The sequence below is a fragment of the Leuresthes tenuis genome, unplaced genomic scaffold (genome assembly GCF_036924035.1).
Source record: "Leuresthes tenuis unplaced genomic scaffold, fLeuTen1.0.hap1 SCAF_16, whole genome shotgun sequence".
In the NCBI taxonomy this organism is placed as follows: Eukaryota; Metazoa; Chordata; class Actinopteri; order Atheriniformes; family Atherinopsidae; genus Leuresthes; species Leuresthes tenuis.
The window spans coordinates 19,295,145-19,319,523 of NW_027325370.1; the positions used below are offsets into that span (position 1 = coordinate 19,295,145).

The window sequence follows — 24,379 nt, forward strand, 5'->3', positions numbered from 1 at the left end:
CCTCTGAGTCCTTTTTAGGTGGACGTACTAAGCTGCAACATCTGCTACAACCAGGGGGGGATTTAAGGCGGTGTTATTATCTGTCTGTAATGTTGGGAAATATCCACTGGGATATTCATTTTAATATCGGGCCAATTTTAAAGTCAATAACGTGGAAGAATTTGTAATGTCATGGCGACTGGCAGCAGGTATGAACTTACTGAATTCACAGAAGGCTGTCAGTTCATTTGTACTCGTGCTAATAAATGTTAATTTGAGGTTTAGGTAAAGATCACCCATTCAGGGGTAAATTCTAAGTAACTCACAGAAACATTGCATGCAGTAGGGCTGTAAGGCTGCGTGTTTTCACCTTTGTGATGAAAACAGCAGGTAGAAACGCAGAGGATCATAGAGACGTGCTGCTGCCTTTAATATCCTTGTGATATTAAGTCGTGTCGACGCAGGTATAAAACAATCCTGACCCATGCATCGCTGCTCATCCCTTCTCCCACACGTTTCCTCACTTGAATCGGATTTGTGAAAGAATTCGTAGCTCGCACACCCAACTTCATTGGAATGCATTTGGAGGTGTAGCTGGTTTCAGATTGTGTGCTGAGTTGTGCTCAATAATCTCTGAATGAGTTCTGAGCTTTGTGTGCACACGAGTTTTGGTAATATGCAAACGAGGATCTCCGTGCACGTTTTTAGAATGCGTGAGTAGTAAGATTTGTAAGCGTCCAGGAAAATCTACATATCTGCGAATATGTCAACACATACTTACTGAAGCAGTGACAGAGGAAGTGTCTGCATTTTGTGCTTCAGTTTGAAATCCAGAGAAGTCTACAATTCAGCCTACATACCACCAGTTGGTCTGCAGAAACACGAAATCATTTCAAGCTTAACACCAATTTAATTTTCACACAGCAGTCGCACCAAAAGAAAGTGTCTGTCGTCTGTCAAAGTCATGGAATCCGTGCATAGTAGGTGTATGGATAACAGCAATTCTCCTGAAATGTTTCTCCTCTAACCAAGCGTCTGAGTTGTTCTTCTGCTCCTCGTCTTCTTTGCCGGTATGTTTCTATTGCTCCGAATGGAGATGGATCCAGGCCCACGTGTAGTCGGTGAGCTCACTCTTGGGCCGCAGAAGGACCTGATGGCCTTCACTAACCGGTAAATTGACGCAGTCCTCGTGCAGGAGCAGAGCGAGCTGCCTTCAGTCTGACTCCGCGACGTCCTCTGTTGCTGGATCTGAGGTGTGTCAGCAGTGCATCACCTCTGTGCTCAGCGAAGGCTCATCGCTCCGGTCCTGAACAGTCTAAAAGCACTGTTTGACTGGACTGTTGTTGTGTTAGCCGGGCTGAAAGTGTTCCTGCTTTAAATGTGCAGCTCGGGGTTGTAAGCCTGAACTTAGGGCAAATTAAAGCTTGGACTTTGGAGTAAATGTTTCTGCACATTATGCATGCCCGAGTCTCTCACTGAGACTTTTAAACCATTAACATCGCTCTTTACAGATATGTCTCCACATACACAGATTTCTATTTGCATTCCTTTTCTTAATCAGTCCTCACATTAATAAATCTCGATGCTCTGGAAACTCTTGACTACAGATTCGGAAATTTCCCTTTCTGGTTCATTTTCCAAGTTTCTACCAATGCAAACGGAGGAGTTGAGATAATTCTGTGACAGAAATACCTGCACAGATGTGCACCCGGTGCCACTTTAGTCATTATTGTTCATCAAATTTGTTATTTGAAACTCACTGTTATTTCTTTTTTCATTCAAACGTCAGGGAGAAGCCAGACAGTCATAAAATATTCACGGCCATCAGACAGATTCTAAATATTTGATTATTATTATGAAGAATGCTATATTTTTTTCATTGAACATCCACATGACTGAGAGCTAATGTTGGCATTTCTTTTTTTTTTTTAATGCAGATGCAGAAACTCTGATTTTCAGTGTATGTGAGCTGTGTGAAATATTTTCTTATAAGGAGATTTGAATCATTCCCACAGCTGCATCTGACATTTTGATCCACAGTTCCAACATTTGAGAGCCGAGCTGAGTCAGATCTATGGGAAACTCAATCAAACCCCACAAGGACAATGATTTTAATGAGCTGAAGATGGTCAGAGGCGATCTGATTCAAATCAGACTCAAAATAACCGTAAAGCACTGATCTTCATTAGCATCTTTTTTCTTATGACGATAATCATTCACCACAAGACGAGAGCGTATATGAGTAGATATATAGCCTACTGACACCAGCACATTCTGATACCAGAGCTGCTTTTACTTTAACATTATTACAGTCATTATTGGTGGGATCGGGTAAGGTTCCATGAGACTGTAATAAACTACAAAGCACTTCCTCCGGAGAGAACAAAGCGCAATAAGGGGAATTTACAAAGTCATTTATTTAGCTGTGTCACGGCAAACTGACGACTCCTCCAAATGATTTCCTGACTGTTTGAAACCAAAGAGTGAAAATGTGTAGAAAGATATGAACTAAGAACGGCAAAGTGGGTTTTTTAGGATGAAACTGTCAGCAAAATGACAGCTCTCTCATTTCACTCCCTCTGAAGCGCTGCAGTTTAACGGCTCCCCAAATGTACGGTCGGACTAATGGGAGACAGTGGGCTCAAAGCTTTAAGCTCCGCTAACGGTGACGCCACATTTTCCACATCAGGTAGAGGTTGATCAGCCCGCAGTAGGATGCTTCTGCTTCTCTGTGGTCCCTTTAGTTAAAGTGCATTTCACCTCTGGAGTGCATCTGTGAACATCTGCTGGGCGGAGTTTTCTCTTCAGTTGTTGATAACCTCCACCTGTAAGAAAGTTCTTGTTAATGCAGTAGAAGCTGCTGTTTTCAGACTGAAATATTTCCAAACAAAACACCAAGAAAATCCCTCTCTCTGTTACAAATTACACATGTGCAAAGGCAGATTAAAGAGTAGGTAAAATTCTAATCTCGAAAGTCAGTGTTTGGTCTGAGCATTTTTATGACGTTTCATATGTTTATACGGCTGCTATCTTTGCCAAGTCTCCCTGGAAAGAGAGAGATTAATATCTCAGTGGGGCTACCTGAAGAAGTAGAAGACAAATACAGGACTGTGCAAAAGTTTTGGCACCCCTCAATTCTTCATATTTTTCCAGGAAGGAGTTGCAGTGATTTATATAAACTTGTGCTAACAGATTCTAAGGAGCCTTAAAGTCAGTATTTGGTCTGAGCTCCTTTATTCTCCAACACAGCCTGAACCCTCTTAGAGAAGCTTTCTGTCTTTTCTTTAAGTAGTCTTCAGGAATAGTTCTCCAGGCTTCTTGAAGGACATCCCAAAGCTCTTCTTTGGATGTCGGCTGCCTTTTGTTCTGTTCTCTGTCAGATGATCCCACACTGCTTCAGTAATGTTGAGGTCTGGGCTCTGGGGAGGATTCATCCCTCCATAAGACCTGTTGCCACTGATTTTCAGTCCACTTCTTGTGTCATTTGGCATAGCTCAGCCTTTTCTCCCTGTTTCCCTTTCTTAAGAATGGCTTCTTGACAGCCACCCTTCCATGGAGACCATTTCTGATGAGGCTTGGGCCAACAGTAGATGGATCAGTTGAAGGTCCAGATGCATCTGTCAGGTCTTTGCTGGATTTTTTTTTCCTCTTTCTAAAGAACATCACTTTCAGATCCTGTTCATCTGCTGTAGATAGTTTTTTTTTTTAGGCCTGACACTTCTTCTTTTGTCCTCCACTTGTCCAGTTTCCTCAAATGTTTTAAGGACACACTGCACACCGTGCTGAGATATGCCAAGTTTTCAGCTAATAGCTCTCTGGGAATCACCTTGTTGCTGCAAATCTAACACTTTCACTCTGACTTTGGTGTTTTTCATATATGCAACTAAAGGAATGGAAACAAATGCAAGAAAGAAGTTGTCTAGATACAATATGAAGATTTTTGCTTCGTTGTCTGATATTTGTAGTTAAAACACTGGTTCGTAGGTCAGTGTCAAGCTGTATAAGCACTGGACTAGTGGAAGCTTTAAGATGAGTGAAAAAGCAGCCAGTGTCCACAGAAAAACTTTGGAAGACCTTCAGAAAGCCTGGACAACTATTTCTGAAGACCGAAAAAAAAGTCTGGCTGCTTGGAAGAAAAACATGAAGTAATGAGGGCTGGCTAAAGACTCATGCTTTGTACTATGTTCTGAACAATGTGAATGTCATTACGATGTGTTTGTTTATATGTTGTTATTTACAGAATCTTTTCCATTTAAATCCAGAGCAGTCTCTATTGGAGCCAAATACACATTTAATAGGAAGCTGTGTTTCATCTTTTGTGCTGCAGCCCATCTTTTTATTAACACTCTCTTTAAAGACTAAGAGCTCCACTTAACTTAATCTGCATGCAGTGTGTGTGTAGCAGGAGCGCAGGGGTAGAAATACGGGGGTAACCGTGGCGAGACACTGCAGCTATTATCAGAGGCGGGTGATCCTTTTTCTTTACAGGGCCTCACTTAACAGCATTATACGAATTCACAGAGGAAACCCATAAAAGCAGGGCCTCTTTCACTAGAGTCACAGACAGACAGAATCTAAAATCACAGGAACTGTAAAAACAAAAAGCCAAAACTTACAGTCACGAGTGTTCATTTCCAACTTAAGGCTCGTTTATGACATTGAGCCATTGCAACCATACATTACTATTCCTTGTGGAGTTCTGCTTCTGTGTTGACTTGATATCTCAGTTTGTGCCTCATATGCCAAGTGTCTGGTAGTGTGTTTAAATCCCCGGAAACGAGCTTTTGGCTGCAACAAAACTCAATCCGCTTTCAATATAGCTTGCCAAAAGTGGTGCAATTTCTATGTTTTTGCTTTAAAAATGTATTGCACGTGCAGACAAAAGCTAAGGACTATGACAGAAGAAGAAGAGGCACAAGACTAATTTCTTGGCTTAAAGATGATGGGCCCCCTGATAACTCCATCTGGGGTATGCAAATCCAAAGGCTTCACCTTCTCAAGAGATCAACAACGCATGTGATGTGCAGCGCGTTAGAGTCAGCTTTTCAGGAGGAGAGAAAGGGGGGGATTTGTTTTTCAGATGCACTTTTTTTTTCAGCAGACTGTGTCATCCTGACATCCTCGCAGCTAACTAAGAATAGCTGGTACAGTATATGGTGGGCTGGGGCTACCATAGCAACAGAGGCAAAAAAAATGAGGGAGTGGAGGAGAATATCACTACCACACCCATCACTGGAGCAACCAACCAGACGGGGGAGAAGCACTGGGGGAGAGCAGCTGATGAATAATTAGTGGGAGTCAGGAGGGCAACGTCTGATGTGGCTCAGCCAACCAGTTCACTCTGTGTTCAGTGTTGGGATTCGTTTGATTGTGCTTTAAAGCACAGAAGACGACAACATGCAGGCTTTCTCATGATGTATTGATTTTCATAATAACAGATTTTATAGTTGATAGCGCTAAAACACCTTTTAAAGGGCCCCTCTCCTGTTTAGAAATAATTAAAATGGATGGCAGCAGCGGAGGGAGGGGGGGTGTAAGCCTGATGAGTCGCTTTGGCTAAAAGACTACACTTCTGACCCAAATTCTAATATGGAAAAGGACGATCTAATGGGATATGTATTTGCGCTCGATATATAGACGAGTAAACTACTTAATTCTGTGGAAATTATATTGATCATTTATCAGTCTGAGTCGAGTGAGGAGGGGGGGGGGCATCATTAAAGCCTATTTATGGTTTCCACATCCGGTTGCACTCAAGAGCCGTGTGATACAAGTCCATGTGGGTTCATCGGGTTGCTCTGCAGCTGACCGTGTGCAGGCCAAAGAGCTGTAACTGTGCAGACTGAGCAGGCTGAGCACTCGTGCACGTTGATCAGTGTCTGTCTGCAGGAGAGTCGCAGTCGTCTACACCTCCACAGTGCTTCAGTCAAAGAGGACAAGGGCTGTTAAATATGCACGCGTGGCAAGCATCGGTGCAGCTGACCCAAAGTGTTGTATGAATAGAACCGTCTGCAGAGTCCCTGTCGGTGTGCCCACATGGATGAGGCAACCATAAACTGTCTTCTTACTTCATTTTCTGTGCTGCTGCTCTCAACCCAAAGCTCACTGATTCCTGTTGAAGGATTCATACTGAGCTGTTAACTCTTAAACACTCAGCCTATAAATATGTAGTCTGATTTCTTTACTTTAGTAAAGTCTTTATGATCTGATCTGTGTGATTTGGCAGCAACGATCGCTGGACTTAATTTTCATGTGACTGTACCGTAGGGATTTCCCACAAACGTCCACCAGGACCGTCGCAGATGGTTTGATTAGAATTTGATGGTCAAAAGTTAAAGGTTGCTGTGAGTTGACCTCAGAAAGCACGTTAATAAGATTTCACATGGTAATTGTTTTACATGAATGTCTAATCGGATTACATCATGAAGCAGTGACATTCGACATCCAGAGGCCAACTTTACTGTGACATCATAGTGTTCTGTAAGAACTTCTTTTTTGCCTTTCTTCAGTTTTACTGAAGATGAAGATGAAGCATCCATGTATTCACATGAAAATGCATTTGGTTCTCAACACCATGTATGGACATTTTGGTCACTGATGAGAACATTTAAATACTCTGACATCAGATCAGACATCCATAAAACCAAGACACTGATAACTTCTTGGTATCGAATTAAGTTTCTGCCGAAGATTTATCGACAACAGTTACCCAGGATACAGTTTGAATGTTTGAGATAAACCATGTTTGAGACCATGCGATAAATGCTGTTGATAGACCCGAGCCCACACAAAGCTGTAGCTATCTGTTTTGGGCATTTTTGATCCACTCACTTCAGTTATCAAGCTTCTCAGGTTTATAGCAAAAAAAATAATTCTATGAAAACAGTTTGGGAATTTAGCATTTCATTGGAGTTGTAATCCGCTTTGGAGACCAGATGTATAGCAGCGAAGTACTTCAGCAACCAAAAAAGCATTCTTTTTTTTTTGTTTTCTTTCTTTGCTTCACATCAGGTAGTGACAGCATCCTGGGTCGGAATATATCATATAAGAAGTGACTCAGCGGTTAGATCATAGCACATTTTCACGTGTACATGCGTTTCCTTTATGGTTTATTACTAAATAATAATTGTAGCAAAGAATAATTCTAATAGCAATGTGCAGTGTTGTTAATGCTTTTCAAGCATTGTTTGATATGAAGGTGGAATTAACCAGTTTCAGTACACTCCACACGCCCTGCAGCTTATTAATAGCTGACAACACGCTCCCATTATGAAGAGCTTCATAGTCTCATTTGAATAAAAGACATTAAAGAGCACTGATTAGTTGGTTCATCACAAAGAGCAAAAGAAACAGAGGGATGGAGGACTTGAGGAGGGGAAGAAACAAGAGCAAAAAAGGGAGGGGGTGAAAGAAGTGAGGCAGGAGCTTTAGATGTGTGTGTGTGTGTGTGTGTGTGTGTGTGCGCGCGCACTGTACACAGGAACCTGATGGTTGTTTTCCTCCTCACTTGAACACAGAGCTCACTCCAACGAGGAGCCTCAGGACCTTTACCTCAGCTTTCCCTTGCTTCTGTCGCTCCATCTGTCTCTCGTGTAGCGGAGCGCACCTCCGCCCCCCATTGACCCCCACAATGCTGCTGCTCTACAACTGTTTTATCTCTCTTCTAGAGTCGATCTATCGCCGCGGGGCCAGAAGATGGAGGAAGCTCTACCGAGTCAACGGACACCTCTTCCAGGCCAAACGCTTTAACAGGGTAAGTCACTCTCAGCTGGGCAGGACATGTGGTTACAGCTCAGGCAGCGCTTCAATCAGTGGAACGAACTGAGCGCATCTTAATTAGGTGGAGCACGCAGGACGTTTTAAAAGCAATGTTTACTTTGCTGTAAGACTTTTCAAAGATGTGCTCATCATTGTTATTCGCTTTAGCAGAGACACAAACGCCTGGTGAGACAGCTGTGAGTGAGCAGGCCAAGAGGAGACATCAGTCGGTACTTATATCTGACAGACACTTTTAGGCAGTTGTTTTAGCTGGCAGAATCTACAGCTTTACTGAGCTCATCCACGTGCAGTTTGTCTTTGGAACAGATTCGTATGAAAATGGGCAGTTTCAGCAATTTGTTGTTGAAAGAGCTGGGTTCAAAGCTGGGAAAAAAGGTGGGGTTGGCAGTCTATGGGAATATAAGAAAGTGAATGGTACAAATATAAAGAGCTTCCTCTAACGAGCAGAACATTTTATACACTCACTCGAGGTGGTTTTTATCTGTTTTGAAGAGGAGCTAACACACATTAGGGGGCATGGGAACGCTTTTGTGAATGGCATCTGACCGGGCCGAGATTAAGCTTTAAAGTCATGTGACTCACCAGCTGTTTCCAGTCTGAATCAGCAAACGATAAACTAAAGGGACTGACCGATGTCTTCCCAGATATGATGTAATATCCCACATATTCTCAGAAATGAAAGTGATTCCCAATCAACAGCTCCACCGTAGTGGAGAGTTCTTTATCCTCGCCTCCTCATCCCACAATAACCACCACAACGTAGCCTATACCACCCACCACCCTCTGCTGATACTGCTGATGCTGAAGGTCCTCAGAACGGCCATATCTAAAGGATTTCATGTTCAGGGCATTTGGAATAATCTTGCATTACCTCATCTGGGTATACACAAACCTTTTTTTTTTTAAATTAAGACATGTTCCTGCAGAATATTTAAAAAATAATGGGCCGCGTTCACAAAATCTTGTTGTTTTATCTTAAATTTGTTCTGAAAATTGTTAACACAAAAGTGGAGCCGGGCAGCAATCTCCAAGACACTCAAAGAAAACTCGAAGCAGCTTCTGTTTCTCCACGACTGCGTCCTGAATTTCCCAGTTAAACCTTTTTTTTTGCTTATTTTGGTGTAAAGACCACCAATCGGACCCGCATCTCCAGCAGCTCATGGGCGTGTAGTTGGGAAGCAGGAGACCGCAGTCAGGAGGAGGTTCTGAGGATCAGACGTGCTGCTCATTTGACCGGTGTTTTCGGCAGTGGAGAATGGAAAGCTTGCCTTAACGTGCAGGTAGTTGTAGTGTACGGTGCAGTTGTTTTTGAATCATCTGTCCAAGTTATTCAGTCCCCAAAATCTCCATTTGTGCAGTGTTCATTCAGCTGAAGGCTCAATATGCCCCCTGTGTGTGTTGGCCAACGGTGGAGAAATATGTCCGCTTTGGGAGTTTAACGTTAACTTGTCATATTATTTCAGTTGGCACAATGAATGAGCATAATCGCCTTAAAGCCGTAACCCACTTGTGACATTCGCCAAATCACTGGTTCAGACTCATTCACTGTCTGGGGCTGAGGGGAAACTAACCTTAGACACCAATCCTTTCAACAGGCAGGTTAGTGCTGACTTGTCAGTGCTGGCAGTCAAGAGCGGTTTGCCTAATGATAGCATTTACCCACACAGCTGGGAGCAACAGCGAGAGACTGAGGTACGGCAAAAGTGCCCCAAAAAAGTTGCATCTAAGTCAGTTCATGGTATAAAATGATTATTTTCATAAAAGTCATATTTTAAATATGTGATTTAATTGAACAGAGAGGGGTTTTTAGAGGTTAATGCAAGAGAAAGACTTCATTCCTCAAGGTAATATGAAGCTGAAGAACTGAATAAAATTCAAGCTTTAGTTAGTTTAAAGTACTAAAATGTCCATAATTGCGCTCTTATCAAATCTCAAATAAGTACGGTAATAAGAAAATGTTAGAATCTTCATCAAATCTGATAAAAACAAAATCTGCAACATCTGTTCCGGTCAGCTCCTGAGTCATGATGATGCTTTATGATATGATGACTACTCAAATCCATAATCTCTTCCACGCTCGTGTGGGTGTGCTTCTAAATCTATGCAGAACATGAGTTTCTTCCTGTCTTTGTGCTGAGAATACAGTCCCAAACATACTGCAGTTGAATTATAAATGCCAGGTGATCAAGTCAGATTTCCAGCTAAGCTATCGGGATATCGATGCATAATTCATGGTGTCCTAGTTGTGGCTCGTTCGGCCTCCTCTCAGATCTCAGCTCCGCACACTCGCATGTACACGAGAGCACATGTGGGCTTTAATCATTTCCTTGCCAAGATGTTAAAGGGCTCCACCTGCCCATCCAGCTTTTCTGAAACAGGATTTCAGAGCTTAAAGTGTACTTACAGAGTGCAACGGGCCCTCTGAAAGGCAGAAGAATAAATGCAATTATGTGCATTAGGTAGGTAATGTGATTTCTCTGAAGGGGAATGAGGGAGATCAGGTTCTACTGCTGCTGGGACAAAGCCCTACTTTTCATGTTGTGTTTAGATCATATGATTTTTTTTGTCATTTATTCAAAGGTGAGACTTTTTTTCTGCACATTAATCAGGGAATACCTTACATGATGAGAGGAGCTTCACAACTCTTTCTGTTCATCAGAGGGAAACTTGCCCTGTGGGGGCTGTGGTCTTAATGTCTGGATGGAGATGAGCTTCCAGATGCTGAGTGCCCTGCCACCACGCTGACTCAGCAGTTGGCCAGCATCTACACCTTGCTTTGGTCCTCAGTGTTGATGCACTGTGGAGCACGGCTTACTGAATAAAACATACGCCGTCTGTGAAAAGCTGGTGCAGGGGAATGAAATTCTGTCTGGGCTCCACCTCCGTTACAGTTTAACGGATTTTTTTATTTTATTTTATTTTTTTACCTTGTTACTTTTAAAATAGATCTTTATAACTTAGCTGCTTTTCCATTTACCAGGATATATAAGGTCACATGATTCCTTCCTTGCCTACTTCTTAATGTAATGGCTTTTTTTTTTTGGTAGCTGCACAGATGTTAGAACGCAGCTATCTGACGGATATGTGAATCATTTGTTGCAGTTTGCAGCACATTTTTGGTGAGAACCTGGGTTTGGATGCTGTGACTCACATTCTGTTGTTGCCATTAACTATAAAATTTACAGTCAAGGGTTGTGCGCGTGTGTGCACACTAGAAAAAATGACACAAATGCAACAACAAGGACTCCTTTGTTTGTTGCTTGCCTGAACAAAATAACTGAGTCAAACAAAAGCAGCCTGAAGCTGAGTCTCCCTACCAAGGCTAAATAAAATGATCCTGGATCCACTTCAGGATCAGTGCCGTCCATGAAGGGCCCACCTCACAACTTACAAGGCTTAAAGGAAACATGGTATGTCCTTTTTCCAAAAGCTGACACAATATTCTGAGGTTTAGATTAAATGTATGTGACATATTTTGGTCACAATAACATAGACCGTGCAGCAGCTCCTTTTTCGTCTGCAGTAGTTAATAACCTTTGGAGCACATTCTTATAGTAAGAGAGAGTATAAAGAAGATGCCCTGAGGGCTCAGACCATACGCCAAACTAAAATGTGATTTTAAAAAAAAAAACCCAATTTATTTTCAAATAGTTTTCATTTCGCTCATCTGCAGTTGGACCATGGACAGCGGGTTGGCCACTGATCCCTCTTTTAGGCACAGTCTAGAGGAGATCCATGTGGTCCAAGTTGTTAAAACATGCCGGTTAAGAACGCCTCTGAGAACTCGCGTCATAATCCCTCTGTGTCGTATCTGCTCCAAAAGTCTCAACTTTCCTGTTTTTAGCAGTTTTTAGCAGCTAACACTGGGAACTGTTGCTTATATGGGCAATATTTCACTTTTTTTTTTTTTTTAATTGCTGCCATCTGTGCTTACTGATGTTGCATTCAGTGACAAATGGGAAATCAGATTGTCCTACTTGTTATCAGTAAAAAAAGAAATACATATTTAGAACATCAAGGAAAAGCAATTATAAATTATTACATAAGTGATTAGGATTTCCTTGTTGGGATATAAAACATTAAACAAAGTACTGGTAGAGCATTATTAGATATTTTATTTATTTTGTAAAGTGAACTTTATAAGTTATGATGAGATTTGATGGTAAGAACATTAGTGTTTTAACTTCCTACCTCCGAGGTACAGCGAATGCAGCATCATCATCTGCAGTTGAAACTATGTGGAGATACAGAAGGAGGAGGCTGGATAACCTTGTGAAGTGGCATAACTTCACCCTGCAAATCTGAGTGGCTCACTGATTTTCACATTTTCAGATATATGGGCCCAAAACAAAATGTCAGGGTTGTTTTTTCTGAGATTTTTGAGTTTGTAATGTCTTCAGACACCCAAAGATAAGCTTTCAACCACATATGCCTCGTTTAAAGGATCTGCTAATGATAACTTGGTGCCTGCTACCACAGCATACCTTTCGGAGTTATGGGGAGTACATATTTTGACAGGGACGCACTCATTAAGCGGGTGATCACATCGTTATGGCTACTTGCTGTTAGCTGCAGTGGTGAAGTATTGACGTCAGCCTCATGTCTCTGTGAAGCTGGAGTTAAACGGTTTCAGTTTTCACTGTTGTGCATTTTCCAGAGCTCTTTGCGTGTGCCTGGCACCTTTATGCAAGTTGCCAAAAACATTTAACTGATTTTCTGTGTGTAGCTGCTGTTTCTGTAAATATATGATGATAGAAAACATTTACAGTCCTGGTGATGAGACCTTAGGAAGCTGCACATTCACTGCATTAAGCTGCCCTGCTCATTAACAAATGCATTTAGAAGTCCTCTGAGAACTTAAACTAGCTGTTTGACATCAGGTTTAATAGTCAGACTCATTGTTTCCCCATACCTCAAGTCTTTAATCACAGCTATCCAGCTGTGGACTTTAAATTTGTTCTTAACAGTGAGACATGACATTGAATGATAGCAAGAGGATTTTTCTTTTTTAGATAAATGAATGACTTAGCAGTAGGAGTTGTGTTCTTAACCAGTTGTATTTCTCACTGGGGTTGTTGCTATGCCAGCTTCAAGGCTCTTGGTTAGTTCATCATGCTGTCTGCAGCATATAAATAAGCCAAGAAGAAGTAGGTCAGATTTCTCCTCCCTTCTCTCACTCTATCCCTCCTATTCTTCTCAGACATCGCACTTCCATCATTCCTCTACTCCTTCCTTTCCTTCCCTGTCTGTCTCCCCCAAATCTGTGAGTTAGGAGAGCTGCTTTGTGGATGTCCCCCATAAGACATAAAGGAGTTGGCAGAATTTAGTCTCCTCTCTGTGTTTCCCCTTCTCAGGCATCACAGAGGTTCCTCGTTTTAACAGGATGCTGGAACTTGAGAGCGAGTGCCTTCACTTCCAACATGGTTCGGCATTTGTTGTCCGAATTAGCTGATGTGAAGTGCTCAGACGTTACGGTAGACAGCTTTGAGCTGTCAGGACTAGTCTTTTTGCCACGTATTACCATGACTTAGGCCTGTGGGAGAAAGAGCTGTTGGCTGTCTATCAGTGTTGGACAGCAGCTTTTACCTTGCAGTCCTCAGCAGGGGGTCACAGCAGGGAGGGCGGGCCGTGGACAGCAAGGTTTTTTTTTCTTCTGCACTTTTCACTGCTAGGCTAATACAAGTAACATGTTCTGTTTGTTGGTCTCTGCTTTGGTAAAGACTGAATGGTAAATGGACTGTATTTATGTAGCCCTGTTCTTGTCTTTTTGATCACACACAATGTGTTTACTCGACAAGCTATATTCACACACACTCATACAGCACTCATAGAGAGTAGAAGGGGTAGGGAAGTACAGGGTAAGTGCGAGGGTAGGAGATGCTCTCTGAAGAGCTGGGTCTTCAAGAATTGCTCGAAGATAGACAGAGACCTTTTCTGGTAGCGCTCGGTAGGTCATTCCACCATCGTGGAACGACACATTAAGAGTCTGGATTGTCTTAAGCGTGGTGTAGGCACTGCTATATGATAATCCTTTGGCGACCGCAGTGACCCAAGTCGTGGAATAAGCCTTTGCGAGAGCATTCAATAAGATGGGAGCCGTTCCATTAAACACTTTGTAGGCTAACATCAGTGACTTTAATTTGATGGCTAAGGGTAGCCAGTGGAGCTCAACGAACAAAGGGGTGACGTGTGCTCTTATAGGCTTATTGATGAGCAGACGCGCTGCTGCGTTCTGGACCATCTGCAGAGGTTTCACAGCACAGGCTGAGAGACCAGTGAGGAGGACGTTGCAGTAGTCGAGGCGGGAGATGACCATGGCCTGCACCAGGAGCTGGGTGGCGTGTTGGGTTAGGTACGGCCTGATCTTTCTTATGTTTAACAATGCGAAGCGGCGCGATCGAGCGACGGAGGCAACGTGATTTTTAATGGTCAGCTGGTCATCAATCTTGACACCCAAATTTCTAGCTACCTTTGACAGAGCAAGAGATAGGGCTTCAGTTTGGATGCAGATGCTGTGGTGTATGCTTGATTTGGCTGGGAAGACAAGCAGTTCAGTTTTTGAGAGGTTTAGTTGGAGGTGAAGTCGATATGTCAGAGAGACAGTCTGACATTCGTGCTGAGACCATTTTTATATATCAGTATATATATAAATATATATGTGTGTGTGTATATTGAGTTCTTTGAGACTTAAAGAAGATGTGCAACATCATGCTTACCTAAGCTTTGTTATGAAGTCGAGTTTGAGTCTGAATTGACATGTTTTGTATGTGAAATACGAACCTGCAATCTCTCAACCTGCAACTAAGCATAAACATAACATTGAATCCATTTAGTCTGTCTGAATAGTGCTATAGTAGACGTACTTTACTATAAACCACTGTTTTAGCAGGTTGTGCTAGCAGGTTGTGCTAGCAGGTTGTGCTAGCAGGTTGTGCTAGCAGGTTGTGCTAGAGGATTACAAGTTGTGTTGGTAGCAACGATACTCTTAATGATTAGTATTACTGTACTCTTTCAAACTTTTTGGTTTGAACCCGGAATCCAGAAATCCTATTTGAGATCTATAGATTTATCTGCAGATAATTTTTTGGGATTAATTGTTTAGCCCATTGAACCTTACAGTAAAAAAATAAACAATATGTAGATTCACACATCTCAGAGTGCTGTTTTGTCGGACCTACAGATCAAATCAATTGATCTCTTATGGAAATAGCGTGAATAATCTATGTTTTTAAGTAATCAATCAAATTATTGTTGTGGCTAAATGGACTGTAGTTGTATGGCACGTTTCTGGTCTAGTAGACCCCTCAAAGTGCTTTTACATGACAAGCCACATTACATATTCACACACACACACACACACACACACTCAAACAGCACTGCTTCGTCTATACGGTATTAGAGACTGCTCTGGAACAGAGGACCAGATTTTTCACTCAGGCTGTCATCTTCTGACCATGAGCATTTGATAGAAAGGGATGCCTGTGTGGATATAAACTGAGGATTCACTTTTGTATGACTGTTGTATTGATTTTTTTGGCACAGCATTTGGACTGCACCATGCCGTCCGTCTAACCTCTGACAGTATGGATGCTTCAGTGGGGTTCTGGGGTAGACTTTTTGTTGTACCCTGTATGAAATTCTTTCCTTATGTTATAGCCTGATTTTACTGTACTGACTGGTGCAAACAATACCAGTCAGTTCACTCTGATGAGTTCCCCTCTGAGATGACTCAGACAGCACATCATTCCTTAGCATATTAGGCCAGTCAGTTTCCAGGCACTCACATGATCTGTAATGCTGTCTGTTGGGATCAAGGGAGGACTGCCAGTCAATAAAAGCCTTTCTCATCCCTTTATTCTGAAGCAGCAGCTGCAAGACTTTAGACTCCCACAATCAGCGCTTCCACATGACAACTACAGCTGGAGGAGGAATATACTCCTCCTGGTCCGGTGGTTTCTGTGGAACAGGTTTTGATTTATTCCCCCCTAAAATAATAATCACAGATTTATTTTCATGTCCGGCAGGATGTTAGGGGTCGGGACTTTAAGGATCTGTGACTAATGTCCTGGGTACAGATACCACAGTCCACCTACGCTGTATGCTTTGGTGGGTCAGAGCGGTTCGGGTAGTGCACAAAGGACCACTAGACAGTGGCTCTTTCTCTGTTTTCAGATCCCAAATTGGGGGCAGTACCTGGGTTTATAGAACAAATATGAGGGGACATGCTCAGCTAGATCAAGGACTTTGCAGAATTATTCAGCTGTACTGTGGCTTTAAATTGTCCCTTGTATGAATAACTGATCAGACCGCCAAGGCCTCCGCCTTCGGCTGCTACCCATCTCACATGGCACCCGACCCCCTCGGCCCCTCCCACGGGTGGTGAGCCTGTTGGAAGGGGGACCCACGTCATGTGTTTGGTCTATGCCCGACCGAGCCCCGTGGGCACAGACCCGGCCACCAGGCGCTCGCTGCCGGGCCCGACCCCCAGGCCTGGGTCATGGGTCTCCCCAGAAGAGTTGGAGGAAGTGGCCGGGGACAGGGACGTCTGGGTTTCTCTGTTAAAGCTGCTGCCCCCGCGACCCGACCCCCGGATAAGCGGCAGATGATGGATGGATGGATGAATAACTGATTTTCCTGTGGAAAATGTCCATTTTCTTTCCCAAAGAGAGATTTAAATATCAATGAAACTACATGATAATGGATTTTTTAAACTCAAAAGTCTTATCTGATGAATGTTCACTTTCACTCTGACCTTTGGGAAGGCTCCATTTCATGTGAACAGAGGCAAAATTTATGTCCACACATTCCTTACAGGTGACTATTAAACTGAAAGTCTCCAAGTGTCCAAGTGAAATACTGTCTCTTTTTTAGTCATTTGTAATCCCTGCTGCTTCCTTGACACTCTTTTGTGAGTACTTGAATAAAAAAAAAAAAAACAAGAAAACCACAATTAAGTTGTCACGATCTCGAGCTTGATGCCAAAGATGAGAGCTGCAGTTTGAGCCCCTGTAAATGATCCTGTTGGTGACGCAGCAGTTCACAGCTAAGCCTGAAAAGAGCTCATTAAACGTATGATGAACAGAAGTGGCAAATTATCATGAATATGTGTTAAGTTAATTCATTTACAGAGGAAACCAAACTAAGTTGGCCAAACTTAAGATGCCTCTCAAATATCACGGGTAAGATACAGACGCGTCCAGTTTCAGTCTTGATGTGTCCATCCTGTGGATTTCTTTCGTTCCTAAATTTTTACCGAAATTGTAGTTTATCTGCTGTTTTGATTTAAGACCAAAAATGATTGAAAACAAATGGCATTTGAGTGGTGTGTACATCGGCACATTTTTCCTACATACTAGTAACGTTTCATTAGCTGGACGCCTTTCCTCTGATCATGTGCGACGGTGGACATTTTTGCGAATATTTTCACATTTAAAAGATGATGGGGCTTAAAGATATAAACTTTGTCCAAATATGGTCACATCTGGCTCCAGAAAAAGCCAAGATGGTGACAAGCGAGTTGGAAATGAACCATTTGAAATAGTTTTGCACAGGAAGCTTTCATACGGAGAGCTAAACGGAGCTAAAAGGCTAAACGGAGCTAAGACCGAGCAGAGCTGCCAGGTTTATTTCAGGATGTCAGTGGTCCGCTATGATGCCCTGCAGGCGACAATCACCAGTTTTCTAGATCCATTTAACCCTGTATTTTGTATATTGTTTCTGATAAAGTGTTTAGAGCTGGGAAACTAACTTTATCACGTCATTTTTGACGAGCTTTGTATGTGCGAGAGAATTGAATGACTTATATGGACTTGGTTTGCGAAGGCGTTTTATGTTCTTGTGTCACTTTTCTAACGTTTGCCTTTATTGGAACATTTTCTGAAAAGGCCAAGTCCGTAATGCCGTTGTGATGCATTTACAAGCCTTTGTAAAACTCTCGGTGAATTTCTTTGCATAGCCGCATTAAGCTTTGTTAAAGTTGCATCATATTCACCATTTAGAATTCTGTAGGAAGCCTTTTAAAAGTTACACGTTGATGAAGATTCTCAATCATCCGGGTCATGGTAATCACCAGAGCCTCCACTCTCATCCGATAGGCTTCTTCAGTTCTACAGCGTCAGCTTATAAGCAGAGAGGGTCTTTTAAAAGTTGTCATGTAAGATACTAAAAATTCACTTTTCTGACACTATTTTCTTATCATGTATTACAGACAAAACACCAAAAAAAAAAAAAGCACATTTAAAGAACCCGAGGAGAACACAGCACGGAGAATTGACGTGTAAAAAGTTAAGAACTATAACTATTCTCTCCATCCTGTCCAAAGTGAGAAATGATGACCGTTGTGCTTCACAACACTGATCGCTCTCATGTTATTTGTGTTGTTCAGGGAAGGGAACAGAGGCAGTGCAGGAGTTTTATCCATTTAAGAATCTGAGTGGAGTTAGATTAGAAAGACTGACAGAAAGCTTTGAAGCCTCACTGAAGCATTTCCATGGCAACAGAGCACTGACTGGGACTCTTTGTTCTTTACACTGTTTGCATACACACCCTGTGAATGAACGCGGTTGAAACGGCCCAGTACGCACCCTGCATCTTAAGTGTCCGCTCCCCTGGGAGGCGTTGTGGTGACAGGCTTGTTGATGTCCAGAGACACCGAGCTGCAAACGCAACATCCTGTCGTACAAATATAGCGGCGTCAGACGCGAGCTAAAAACGGTAACCGCAAAAAAAAAAGAGCAAACACTCTGTAAACTGTGTTAGGTAACAGAGAGTGAACTTGAGCGTGTTTCAGCTTTACGGTGCATACCAACATAACGACAGGCAGAGCAGATGATGACACTGGAAGGACGAGGGTGTGGAAGTCCAAACAAGTGTGAAAACTTTGATGTGAACACGCAAAAAGACCTATTTTCAGTGTGGTATGGCTTGTTCAGCCTTTTTGACACAGCGATACCATATTTTATAACAAATTTTATCAGGTAACAAATCCTCAACAGCAGATCCTGGATAACAGAGACATGGGAGAATTAAAACATCTTATTATCCATATCACAAGGCCAAAGTGAAATCAGAAAATTAAAGAAAGTTTGCGTTTTTACCTCTACCCAGTGGTGTGGTGCACTTATCTCTAAACACCCTGAATATCATGCACTTGTTGCCCTCATGGTGCACCAAGTCTGTTCAAGTAGAGTGGAGCAGGTCATGCACTTCCCAAGTCATCGGCAGCTGAGTGGCCCAAATGGTTTTCCTCAGCATAGTACAAATGAAGTTGATAAGAAAGCTGTAATGAACCTCCTAAGCAAATTCAACCTCACGAGGCTACGGTTAATGAGCTGTATAAAGCGATACAACGGAGAATACTGGCCGTAGACTTGGAGGATGAGAGATTACTGCTCCAATATTCTATGGATGGATGGATTAAGGATTGACTTTGGAAGTAGTTTGCTCAAAAGCTATGATCATGTAGCAGTCCGATACACGAGTAATATTACTGGGCCACTCTTGACAGTAAAATCTGCAGTTATTCCTTGGATTATTATTTCGATGTTTACTCAATTAGATGTTTTTTATGCTAAATTTCTACTGTTTTTTTGTGACGATATTAAAAACAAGGTTTGGTAACGATGTGACAAATAAAGGGTAAAAAAAATGTATCGAAATGTGGAGTAAATCTGACACATTTCCTTATCTGAAAAGGGATTCTCTCCATCTCCTCCACCCCTCATATCCGCCTTATGAAATATCCACACAAAAAAAAATCCAGCGTGAGTCAAAGAACGACCTGTCACTGTTTGTCCTGTCCTGTGCTGTCTGTCTGTCTTCCAGAAAGCCTACTGTGGCCACTGTGGTGAAAGGATATGGGGGCTGGGCAGGCAGGGCTACAAGTGTATCAACTGCAAACTGCTGGTCCATAAGCGCTGTCACAGACTCTTCCCTCAGACCTGCCAAAGGCTTATGGTGAGTATTTCATCACGTCGTGAGCAGCAGACGGCGCAGTGCCAGCCTGGCATATCCAACACTACCACATTGGCTCGGCTTCATGCTCGTGTCTGACATCAAGTTGCATGCTGTCGACATGATTACGTTCCCTCAGCGGGAGAGTGCGACACATTTAGATTTAAGGGACTTGTTGTTCAAACTTCTTTTCATGGTTTCTGCCATCTTTTGTCCTCAACTTTTGGAATGGAGTACCTACGTGCCCCGTCTTACATTTTACTTGTATTATTCAGCATGAGACATGCCATAAAGGTCAGCCTGAGGAAGAGAGCACAACATTTTTCTTTTAAAAACTCCGAAAAGCCCAGTCTCTGTGGCACTCAGCTTCTTGTTTCTTTCTTCCTCTTCTTATGAAAAGAGCTATCGCATTAAGTGATAATAAAACATTGAGTTCCACGTAATCAGTCCATTTGACCAGAGCGAAACACAACAAGCCGAAATCCAACCTCCGAAGACAAAATCCTGATTAGAAAATCAATGAAGTCAGTACGGTGTTTGCTCTGGTCCTTTTCTGCTGTCAGCACATTGATCACGGCTTCAACATGCTATCTTCAGAGCAGATAAGTGACTTGTGGCCCCGTGAGATTAAATGCCTTTTCTCTCGGAACCCCCACATTATCGCAAGTGTCCCAGAGCAACGGCATTTCTGCACGTTAGCCGGAAACAGCTTTCCAAATGCAGTTTTCCTCCAGCGTCCTTCAAAACATGATTCATCATACACTCTGCCAAGAGTGTAGAAGTTTGAGGGGATATTTCAGTGCATATTTGGAAGATTATGTCCGGGGATATTTAGGTGAACTTGTGAAATTGTTTTTCCAGGATCCAGTCATGCCATCACAGGAGCCGCCTGCAGATGCCAAGAGTGAGGAGGTGGACCTTCCACCAGATGATACAGAGGACACAAATAGGAGTAAGACACTTTTTATTCTTTTATAAGGACTTTAAAGTGGAATGTTTAGGTTTTTGTAAAAAAAAAAAATTAAAAAAATTAAAAAAAATGGAAGAGGAGTGAATCCGATTCTTTTTACACAGAGGAGAAAGAAAAATAAGTGTAAAACAGTTTGTTCTTTTGCTGTATGGTGTGGTTTAAAATGCTTCTGTTTGTTGGACACGACAGTAAAGTGCTTTTCCTTGGACTGCCTTACAAAACATGTAACTATCCAGAGTTCTCACTATTTTCACTATGAATGAATAGCAGATTAATCAGCAATTGAATCCCCAGGTTGATTAGTAAATAAATGTTTAATTTCTAAGTTGCAGCCACAGTCCTGCTTCATCACGAGTGAAACCAGTTCTCATCTGTCCTTCTATACTGTTTGTGCCTGAGAATTCGGGGGTTTTAGTTACTTCTTTGTGAATTTTCATGCATTTTCAAAACAAAACGCTGAATAAAACATTGTTCAAGTTTAGTTACATACTTGATCCACCAATAAGCCTAGTGGCCTTCATCTGAAGAAGATCTGACTTGGCGTGGCACGAACAGCACATTAGGGGGAAATAGTGTTCAATAAAGATGTTGAATTAGTTTTTATGCACGTGTTTGTTATGTTTGTCCAATTGGGAACCCGCTCCTCCCACTTCCAGCACCAACTGTAGTGAAACTCACACCACGGTAACAACAAGAACAACACAGGCAGCTTCAATTAGCAATATGATTGAGAACCAGCAATTCCTCAACAAATGGCTAGAACTGTTTTTTTTTTTTTTTTTTTTTCCCTGAGTGGTACTACAAGGACTCCATTTGTACTGCACATTAAGTGAAGAGTAAACTGTAAGAAGCGAGTGCATAACTACCAGAGCGGAATCAAAGTGCCTTCACGGTGTGAGTCCAGGAGTCTCTTAAAAAAATCAATAACAGAACGACTACTTTGTTAAAAAGACACATTTACCATCATCCCTGATATAACTCATCAGTTATCTAACGACAGTACTGATTTGTGACGGGATCCAGCAGTGCAGACTCTTTAATAATCCTGCTGAAGGAGACTGTAGGGCTGTGGGACCCCCTGTGGATCAGCTTGGTTTGACTTTCTCGATGCAGTTCAACGTAGTCGTCCTGAGCCACACCTCATTTCTGTATGTTTAGTTTCCAAAGAAACAGATGTTCTAGTAATCTTTTAAAGTGGTCTTGAGCAATAGTCGTCCAGGCTTTCTGGGGGTCTTTCAGAGTTTGTTTTTCTTTTGGTCAGTGGCTGCTTCTTCACTCTTGTTACTGCTAGCCTGTCGTTATGACACTTGACTTGTTCACGTTGCTTTAGTTGGACCAATGTAAATCGCCAAAGATGATTTCCCCAACAGCTTTTAGCTGAAACCTTGACATATCTCAGCATGATGTGCAGGGTGTTCAGGAAACTTTATCAACATTAGGTGAAATAACTGTATATATGGCAGAAAAAGTGCCTAATGTGCTGCAATTCCATGTTGGTTTGTGCATGTTCTATTAAATCACTGCTCCTATTTTCCATTTCTTTGCAGTATATAAAGAAATGAGTGACTCAAGACTTGTGCATGATACTGTGATTTCAAAACTATTTGTGTGCTCTGACTCCCTCTGCTGGACAAAATCAGAACAAAATGTCAAAGTTGTGATTCAGATTTCTTTTCCCCTGTCACACTGTTTGTATTTATTTAATTTCCAGTACCGTTGCTACCGCACAGCTGTGCAGTGGATAAAGCAGAAGATGCACATACAGAGGTGAGAGGTTCATGCCATCAGTCTTCTAGCTGAACTCTGAACTCCCACTGTGTGGACTGTATGATCTCACTCACAGCGCCGTGAACTCAATCCTTTGCAGGACATCAAAGCAGTGGTGGATGGCATCGACGGCATAAAGCTGTCCCAGGGCCTGACTCTCGGACTGAGCGACTTTGAGCTGATCCGGGTGATCGGGCGTGGAAGCTATGCCAAAGTCCTGCTGGTTCGGCTAAAGAAGAACGAGCAGGTGTACGCCATGAAAGTGGTGAAGAAGGAGCTGGTCCACGATGATGAGGTGAGACGCTGAGAGCGTGTGAGATGCCGAGGATGTGGGACAGCTGCCGGACATGAGCAGTTTAGGTGGAACCCAAAGCTTCTTAATTCACATCATATCATTCTTGGTGTCTACACTAATAATGCAGATGCAAACTTCTGCTGGCACTTGGCTTAATAACTTTAATGATTAGACGGGTCTTCCCTTGGCGCTACTGCTGCCACCGGTTTTTAAATAAGAAAAATCTCAACTGAATGAGTACAACAATCACTAAGCAGAGACATTTCCCACATTGTTCTGTAATATAAGTTTAAGGGCTATTTGTAGTTTTGTCTTTTGCTGTTCATTCATCTTTATTTGTGCTTGTCTGAAACAAACTGTCACAAGGACCCTCTACTCTTGGCATCTTTTGGTCTTTTTGGCATATCGTGCAGCGCTTTGAATCTCACTCTCATCCCACTCTTGACAGCTTCATTTGTTTGATTTGTGAATATATTTCCAATTTTTGTGCTGTTTTTCGCTAATGTATGTCTGATCGGTACCTGTGAGGGAATTTTATGGACAACACAAGGCGATAATCTGTAAGCCTTCTGCCATTTTTCAGTGAGTCGGAGTTGGATTTTAGATACTTCCTGCACGACTTTCTCAGGACAAGTTCTTACACTTTGAATACTTCAGGTTTTCTGATGAAATAGTCGATTGAATTGCTTTGCCTTTGCATTCTGAGCATGAATCTGTCCTTCACTAAATTCCCAGAACAAAAAGCCGCCGAGTTCTGAGTCCTCTGAGGAAGGGAATAAAAAAAACACTGGAATATTTCACAGGTCTAACAGCAGTAATTAGTTAGAAGACGGGAGCAGGTTCAAATTTGCGTAGTGTTGGAGCAGTCATGTGTAGAAATGGGCAAAGACTGAATTAAGTAAAGGGAGTGAAAGAGAGTGGTAGGAGCTGCTGAAAAAAGAACAGGAAAGACGAAGGGAGCGAGGAAACGACACAAAAGTGGCGCAGAGCTTTTGAATTGAAATAAAGGCAGAAGGAGGAATAAGTGAGTTGGTGACTGACAGGAGAAAATGAAATCAGGATTTAAGATGTTTCTCATGAAACTGCCTGAACTAGAACTAGATCCGAGGCTTGTGTTAGACTGTATGATGCTGGAAAAAGTACAAGCTTACTTTACACACCACACAGCGAGAATTTGTTATCAATGTGAATTTAAGTAGTTTTCATCTATAACAGCATCCTTAAAACACACCCAATCACAATCGAATAGCTTTGACAGTTGTGATTTGTTCAGGCTTTAAGATGTTTATGTAAAATTTGACCTTTTACTTGTACTGTAGCTTTAGGTCCAGTACAGTGTGAAGGTCTTGAGCCATCTCTTATTTCTTTACACATCACCATAAATGGAAACACAGCATAGACTGTAAGGCAGAAACAGAGTTTGTACAATAAAGGAGCTTTAAAGTGAATATTTACTCTGAGCACCTTTATTCTCCAACACAGCCTGAACCCTCTGAGACAAGCTTTCTGTCTTTCCTTTAAGCAGTCTTCAGGAATAGTTCTCCAGACTTCTTGAAGGACATCCCAAAGCTCTTCTTTGGATGTTTGCTGCCTTTTGTTCTGTTCTCTGTCAGATGATCCCACACTGCTTCAATGAT

At 42.2% G+C, this 24,379-nt stretch overlaps 1 protein-coding gene across 4 annotated transcripts in view; it reads left to right on the top strand.

The window, feature by feature from the left end:
* Positions 1-24,379, top strand: part of prkcz (protein kinase C, zeta) — a 122,055-nt gene that overhangs the window by 47,765 nt on the left and 49,911 nt on the right. For all 4 annotated transcript variants that reach the window (XM_072366641.1, XM_072366637.1, XM_072366640.1 and 1 more), the window contains 5 exons: positions 7,647-7,732; positions 19,582-19,713; positions 20,572-20,662; positions 22,392-22,447; positions 22,548-22,742. In XM_072366641.1, coding sequence (XP_072222742.1) covers positions 7,647-7,732; positions 19,582-19,713; positions 20,572-20,662; positions 22,392-22,447; positions 22,548-22,742 — 560 coding nt within the window. The remainder of the gene's footprint in view (positions 1-7,646; positions 7,733-19,581; positions 19,714-20,571; positions 20,663-22,391; positions 22,448-22,547; positions 22,743-24,379) is intronic.